The sequence below is a fragment of the Triturus cristatus genome, chromosome 9 (assembly GCF_964204655.1).
Source record: "Triturus cristatus chromosome 9, aTriCri1.1, whole genome shotgun sequence".
In the NCBI taxonomy this organism is placed as follows: domain Eukaryota; kingdom Metazoa; phylum Chordata; class Amphibia; order Caudata; family Salamandridae; genus Triturus; species Triturus cristatus.
Window position 1 is genome coordinate 303127377 of NC_140592.1, and position 7743 is coordinate 303135119.

General features: G+C 49.3%; 1 protein-coding gene across 1 annotated transcript; it reads left to right on the plus strand.

Moving 5' to 3' along the window:
- The first annotated feature begins 609 nt into the window (after positions 1 to 609).
- On the plus strand, positions 610 to 6991 carry LOC146797780 (mRNA decay activator protein ZFP36-like). Its single transcript, XM_085624968.1, has 2 exons — positions 610 to 770; positions 3756 to 6991. Exons 1-2 carry the CDS (start codon positions 732 to 734, stop codon positions 4827 to 4829), a joined length of 1113 nt encoding a protein of 370 aa, XP_085481094.1. The 5' UTR covers positions 610 to 731; the 3' UTR covers positions 4830 to 6991.
- The last annotated feature ends 752 nt before the right edge of the window (positions 6992 to 7743 follow it).

Below are 7743 nucleotides of genomic sequence, written 5' to 3' on the forward strand. Positions count from 1 at the left end.
GCCAGGCACCTTTCTGCCGCCTCCCCCTCATCTCTCTCACAGATGTTGCAGCCGCGCATCTGGTTCAGTCGCCGCTTCCAACTCACTTGGCCTAACCGCACAGCTCCTCTCTGTCACCTATCGCTCCTCTCTCTGCAGTAGTTGATTGATATTTTTTTGTAACCCCCCCCAAAGCACCATGCTCCCCGTTCCATACTCGGTTTGCTGCGAAACCGCACCTCTTCTTCACTCCTTCTTTCCCTTGGCTGCCAGGAGCCTGTGTCCCTGCTCTGCTGATGTGGCCGCGTGACACCCTGTTCTGCCACCTTTCTTAATCTTTCCTCGCTCTGCTGGCACCCCTTTCTGACCCTAGCCTCTCCTGCTCTTCCCTGGCTTCCTCTCCTCTCCTCACCCTCCCTCCCTCTCTTCCCTGGCTGCCTCTCCCCACGCAGTGTTGTGACTGCTTGGCACCCTTCTTCATTTACGGTACATTTCATGTGCGATGACCTCACCCGCGCATGGCCGGGGGGAGGGGAGGGAGGTGCGGGGGGGAAGAGGGCGGGGGAAGTGGAGAAGGCTGCTCAGCCGGGTCCCCGCCCCTCTCGGCCCTATTTAAGCCTCTCGGTGCTGTGCTGTCTTCAGCTTGTGCTGGCTTACAGGCTCCAAAAACAGGAGTACAGGAGCCGTCTGGAGATACAGGGCACCCCGAGCCAACAAGGCACCCCGAGCCGGACCCGCACCTCACGTCCGACATGTCCTCCATGATGCTGGATATAAACTCCATCTTTGAGGTAAGAGGCTACTTTCAGAGTGCGTTCTGGGCTCGGAAACAACAGCTGCCCTCTCTACGAGAACCGGGCGGAGGAATGGGCCCCCTCACCCTTTTCTACCGCGACTTTTTTTCATTTCTGTGAATACATTTGGGTGAATAGATTGGATCAGGACACCCGCTCAGAAGCCATTTATGAATTGGACCCAAAAACATGATGCAAAGTCGGCTCCACTCGTCTGTGTGCGAGGGCACGAGCGATATGCGCACAGTCACCTCCCCGTCTGTTCGGGAAATATTTCTAAAGCACTGTTGTTAATAAGTCCCGAGGGATCGACGTCCCTACAAAGTCCATGTTTGTTGCCTCCTCCGGTGTATTTTTTACTTGTTGATCAAAAAAGTTTGAAAAAGTTTTGCGCATACTTTTTTTGCAATTGGATTAAAGGTCGGGCGGGGGTGTTGTTAGATACACTTGTCTAAATATAAAATTGTGGCTGTGCGGAGACTGCGTCAGGCGCTGCTCGCCTGTGTCCGCTGAGGCGTGCCCTTCCATGGCCCCCTCAAAACTAACTTTGGCAGCGGTCGCAGGAACGGAAGTTAGGGGTGTGGTATAACTCGGGGTATTTTTATTTCTGTCATTTCGTACCCCTTTCTCTTGGTCTTCTTTTTCTCCTTTTCAGTCTTCCTCTCCCCACTTGAACAAGTACCCTCCCTGTCTTTGTGTGGTTTTTGCCATCACCTTTTCGGTTCCTACTTCTCCCTTGCCCTGGTTTCTGAACCTTTCTTAATCGTACCCTCTCAACTGTGTCTACACCTCTTTCGTTGTCTCTCCTAACTCTTTCTCTCCAGTTTCTGAGTTTTCCACTCTTTCTTTCTTCTTCAATGCCCAACTTTCCCCCTGTTCCCGCCCCACCCTCAACCCCTCCAACAGTTTCTCCGGCCTTCATTTTCTCTGAGTTGTGCGCAATAATTTACTTTGCTGTCTCCGTTCCACCCCCTGCTCTCTCGTTTGTTCTCTCTCAATCCCCTTTGTGTGGCAACACGTGACCCGTTCTTTCCTGTTTTATCTGCCACTCGGTCTGTTTGTCCCAAACCTTCGATTGTTCTTGGTGCATTTGCACAGCTTGAAACCCGGCCTGGGCAACAAAGCGCTTTGTCATTGGACTTCCGGGCTGTTTACTTGTTGGGTTGATTGCCTCGATTTCTTTACCTGCTGTGCTTGGGGAGGGGGGTAAAGTTAAATGTTTGCGGGGGGGGGGGGGGGCGTAGATGGTGCTCGCATTTCTTGTAGATTAAATGATTGCTCAAGCTGATGAAATCCTGCCATACTGAGACTTGCACAGAGTGCTGATAAGTCAACGGCGGCGGTGTGGTGGGGAACTGGGGTTGTGCTACGGAGAAACTGACAGATAACCCCCACAAGGGCAGGGGGGCGCCGCCAGCAAGGACAAAAGCTGCACGGTGCAGAACATGCAGGACAACAGGTGCTCGACTGCAGCTTCGACCCCTGCTTCCTCCACGGAATGTTTTATGGTCTAAAGTCCTATTAAGTTCCAACAGTGCTTATATCTGGAGTATATATGTGCCACGCGCCAGGGCTCCTTTCCTGAGAGACCAGGCCATGTCCAAAATGGACGCGACGTGTCACCTCAACCCAGTCTCCGTCTCTTCACTTCCCAGGACTCCACGGACACTTCCGTGGCAGGTCTTTCGAGAGGTGCTAAAATCACACGAGGAGCCTCCGCTTCCCTTGCACCGGGGCCCAGCGATCTGCAGGGCCTATGCAACCCCCTAATATAGCAGCTTTTTTAACGCCAAAGCCATGGGGGTTCTTGTTTGCATTGGGTCGCACTGCAGCCTTGCTGCGCCACTGAAACTCTTAACACATGACGTGTCAGTCTTGAGTCGGCCGGAGTGCGCCCTGCCTGGGTGTGGCTGCTGCTGCTACACTGACCGCCCTTCTCCAGGCTTCGCTCTTCCCACCCCCACATGCCACGAGCTCCCTTTCTTGTGGCTCCCGGGTCTCCCGTACTTCACTGGGGTTTGCTGTAGACTGAAGTTGTTATTCTGTCTGCACATGAGATAATCCTTGCAAGAGCTGCCTTTAAGGGGGGCTCCATGGGCACACTAACTCAGGTTCGGGGCATATTTTAAATCTTGTTGCCCTTTGCAAACCTTGGTCATATGTGTTCCTGGAACATGGCGATTTGCCAAGCAGGAAGGCGAGTGCTTTTTTCTCACTGGGAATCTGGTAACCGGAAACCAGAGAGGTACTTGCTAAATTAGAGTTATTAAAAGCGAATGCAAGGAGTCACGCAGGGCACCTCCCGCTCTTGGGAAATGGCCAGGATGTGCAACCTCTCCCGTCTCACCCTCTCCTAAAATGATCCCGAGGTGTCTCTACCTGCTCTGGAGTGCTGGCCAATCTTGACCCCGCTGCGGCAGTGTGATGGGCAGCACCAGCGAGCCTGATCCTGTGACTCAGACAGGCTTAGCGCGTTGTGGCTAGCATGCCTGGCAAATCTGGACAGAGAGGAGTGGGGTCAGTCTGTCACCAAGTGCTGTGACCACTCCTGGTGGTCTTTTGTCTAGGTTGAGTGCAAGGCTTGGTTGCCTTTGTGCTAGTAGGGGGCCAGGCAGGATCTCCCATGTAGTAGTCTGGTGGCCAGCCCTAAAGACCCACTTGTTAGTTCCTCAGCCAGGCATTGGTTCTTATGGGCTAGTACGGTAGTGCAGCTTGGGGACCCAATTGCTAATTTGCCAACCACACCTAGCGGGGTGGCCCCTTTAGTTATGTTGTAGCCAGCCCTATTGGTCTTTTTGCTCGTGTGGATGTCAGGCCTGCATGGTCTTGTTATAGTGGGGCGGTTAGTCTTGGTGGTTTTGTGCTGGGTTTGTACCTTGTGTGCTTGCTGTGTGCATTTCAATGTGAGGCCTAGCTCTTTGCATTTGTTAGTCTGCTCTCACCTTTCCGAAGATCTCATGTTTTATATTCTTTGCTCCACAGAACCTGCGAAATCTGAATCTGGATGATCGAGACTTTATCCTGGAGAAGAGCAATGCAGCCTATCAGCGTCGGCACTCCAGCTGTGCCACCAACCCCACTCTTTCTAAATGTGGCAGTGCCAACCAGATAAGTGACTCACTCTGGTCCCTGGGAAGCCACTGGAGCCCAGAGACTGAGCAGAAGATGAGTGCCAAGCTGGACACTATGATCCGCAGCCCATTTCGGGCGGACCGCTCTATGAGCCTGACCGAAAGTGCCCTAAGTGCCTATGGGATGGAGAAGTCACTGGTGTCTCCACCTCCCGGATTCCCACCACTGAAGCCGGCTGTGCCGGTTCTCTCAAACCGATACAAGACAGAACTGTGCCGCACCTTCACTGACACCGGCAAGTGCAAGTATGGTGCCAAGTGCCAGTTTGCCCATGGCCTGGAAGAGCTGCGAGTGATGAATCGCCATCCTAAGTACAAGACGGAGCTGTGCCACAAGTTCTACCTGTATGGGGAGTGCCCATACGGACCACGCTGCAACTTTATCCACTACCCTCAGGAGACCGGAAGCCCCTTGTCATGGAACACAGACCCCCCACATCAGCTCCGCCAGAGTCTCAGCTACTCCGGGGTGCCAGGCAGGAGAAGCTCACCTCCCCCAGGCATTCCTGACCCAAACTCCTTCACCCGAGCATCCTCCGTGTCTCCGCCTCCCAGTGACCTCTTCTCGCCAACCATGGTGGAGCCGCGGAGCCATGGTAGCAGCCTGCGGTTGAATGCAGATCCCCCACGACACCTCACTTCCCTGACAGAATCCACCTGCTGTTCATGTCGTTGTGGCCGGGCTGCACCTCCAGCCAGCACCCCCAGCGTACTGCCCAGCCCCCATCAGAACCACCAATTCTTTGGCCTTCAGGGACTCAACCGTACCCCATCATCCAACTCCTTGTCAGACCCAGATTGCTACAGCAGCTCTAGCAGCCTGAGCGGCTCGGAATCCCCAGTCTTTGAGCTTACCAGCAGTGGCCTTACTACTAGCAGCAAACGCCTCCCAATCTTCAACCGCCTGTCAGTGTCAGACCAATAACTGTATGCACCTTCAACAAAGAGACTGGCATCAATATTTATTCTTTATTACACAAGAAAGGACATGAACTATTTTGCACAAGAGAAATCTCAGTGAAACATGTTGTTAAATATATATTTGTTATTGACCTTTGTACAATCCCTCCCCCTTTCCACATGTGTCATGGACCGTTTCTCTACTCGACCGCTCTACTTAACGGCCGGAAACCGAATGTGAAGATCTGAAAAGACCCTCTTAGCAGTCCTCTCAGTTTGCTGAAACCTATCGACAGGAGCTGAAATTCTGGAATTTAAGGCAACATTCAGGCACATCCTTATTTGGACTTTGCACACCAAAAATACTTGTATGCATACCTTGTATGTATAATGCACAAAACACATAATTCGGATTGTTCCGAAGTTGCACAATTTTTGAGGTGTGTACACTGAATGCCCAAATTCTAAATGGACCCTCTTGATTTCCTGACTACCAAACATCTTTACACCATCCGCATCCTCACCCAAAATCAAGGTTCTCTCTTTTGAGACTCATTCTTATGAAGCCTGTGATAGGCTGACAAGGAATGGAACTTTCAGCACATCCCTGTAAGCTCCACTTTCCGCTCACATAGAACGTTTGTTGTTGCAGAAGGTTCCTCAGAGAAGAACCTCTCAGGAAATGTATCACATTGTAAAATGGCGGCCCTTATTCTATTTTTGACCAAAAATGTGAGGGAGAGGCTGTCCGTACTTTTTTTTTTTTTTTAGGGCGTAGCCATACCTCATTTATATGTAGCTGATCACGGTGGATTTGGGCGCTGCCCAGTGGGCGGCGCTTGCTTTTTACAGAGCATCTGCCGTGGCATTTCTTATTCAATGCATTAATGTTCAAGAGCCACCCTTCGCCTCTCCTTCAAATCCTCTCGCTGATTTCAGCCTGTTTTGCCAAAGCATGTACCGGGCCTTTTTTAGAGAACAAAAGTGCTGTTTAACTGTCCTCAAAAGTTAGTTGGAATAAGATAGCCCTAGATTCTACAAAACCCCACCAGAGAAAATAAGACCGTCCACCAGACATTTGTGTGCGAGGACACCACACCCGTGTGATACATCTGCAGTTAAGCCTTCAAGTGTACTGACTGCAGCTCAGTTGAGGCTTGAAGAAGGAATACTGCAGCATGTAGAATGGAAGAGGGTGCAGAGACTGGTCAACCTGCACCACCTATGATATAGGTGGCGCAATACTAAATTGAATGGGTGGAGCTATACCCATTTTCGTGAGGGACACCCCGCACACCTTGGGAACGGTGGGGCTGGACCCCATCCTTAGGTGTGGAGGATGATCGCTGGTGAAGGAGGCATATAACACTTCACACAACTATGCAAACGGTCCACCGCCTTCACCACCATGCCAAATCTTGCCTTAGTTAACGAAACCCACACACATGTCTAGTTAGTCCTGGAGGCTTCAAGGTTTAGGATAAAGGAAAATAAGAATTGAAAACAGCCACCAGCCCCAGCCATAGCCTTGTAATCTAAAAGTGCCTTTGCAAACCACTCCTCCCACTTCTTCTCTTACCCACTTGGCCCTCCCCATTTCTCTGTGGGAAAGTGTGGGGGCACAGGAAGGGGAGTTGATCTGAACATCTCTATTAAGAGATTGAAAGGTACTGAGGGGTTGAGGTAGAGTGATTGATCTTTTTTGCTATTACGAGCCTGCCAAATTCCCCTTTACATTCCTCGTAGGGTGGGGTGATGGGAAGAATAGTACTTTTCAGGGTGTGTGTACCCATAGCACCCCAAAACCATTTCAGAATCTTTTTCGGTGAGACAGCTGAGAGAGGGGGCTGTAGGTGCTATCAAGGAAAGCTTCCCTGGTTTATCTGATGGGGGGGAGGGGGTTTAGAGGGAAAGGGGGAAATTATATACTGAAAACAAATTTTGGCACTCAAACTACTAATCGCTATGCCTGGTTTGAAAAGCCCATGTTTACTTGTAATAACTCTATTTATGTGTACAATTTATTTATTCAGGAGCAACAGAATTTTATATCTATTTATCTTGTTCTTTTGTAATATTTGAAAATGCATATGTGTGTGTAAGTATATATTTTCTGTGTAAAGCACTATGTTCAGTGCTACAAGGATCAACATTGTGATTTGGAAATAAAGCCTAATTGGAAGTAGACTTGGTCTTTCTCTGACTGGTTTCATTGGTGGTGGGTTCCTCCTTGCTCACTTTCTTCATTTTGGACCATATTGCAACGCGTGCTCTGATGGAAGGATGTTTTCTCTAGATATGATATTTCTATGTGGTTCATTGCCTTGCGCCACTGGTCTTCAAACTAGCGTTTAGAGTAGGTAGGTGTGGTAGATAAATGTGGCTTCAAGAACATATCCAGATGAGCCCGATACCTATTTTTGAACAGGCACAAATCACCGTCCAAGACCATTTTGGGGGGTATTTATGCAAACATGCATTCTAACAAACCCCAATTGTTTATAATTTGAAGAAATGGGGATTGGAGAAGGACAATAATGTCTAAATAAGGTAATGCAGTTACAAGACCCATTAGTTCTGATCTCATTCTGAGTTTTGTCGTTACCAGATGTACTGCAACCAGCTAATTGACAGCGACTACAACCCCACTGGTTCCAAAGATTCACGGTGCCCGATTGGTATCATTTTAGTTTATTGTTAATAAAGTACAACAATTCAAATGTTGGAGAACTTCAAGGCTGATGTAAACAACTACGGCATTCATTACAACACAGCTCCCACAACACGTTAAAAAAATATATACATATTGAATAAAATATTGTAAAATAGTCCCATCAAAAACTTGGTCAACCGATAACCAATTAAAATCCCTAAATTAATTTAATCTACCTTTCAACAAGGCAAGATGTTATTACAATTTAATTCTTTGTTTGACCATC

What these genes read in the sequence shown, in the direction of transcription:
- LOC146797780 (XM_085624968.1), top strand. Translation starts at nt 732, where the DNA reads ATGTCCTCCATGATGCTGGATATAAACTCCATCTTTGAG. An exon ending in ATATAAACTCCATCTTTGAG is followed by an intron (nt 771 to 3,755) that starts GTAAGAGGCTAC and finishes TTTGCTCCACAG; the next exon opens with AACCTGCGAAATCTGAATCT.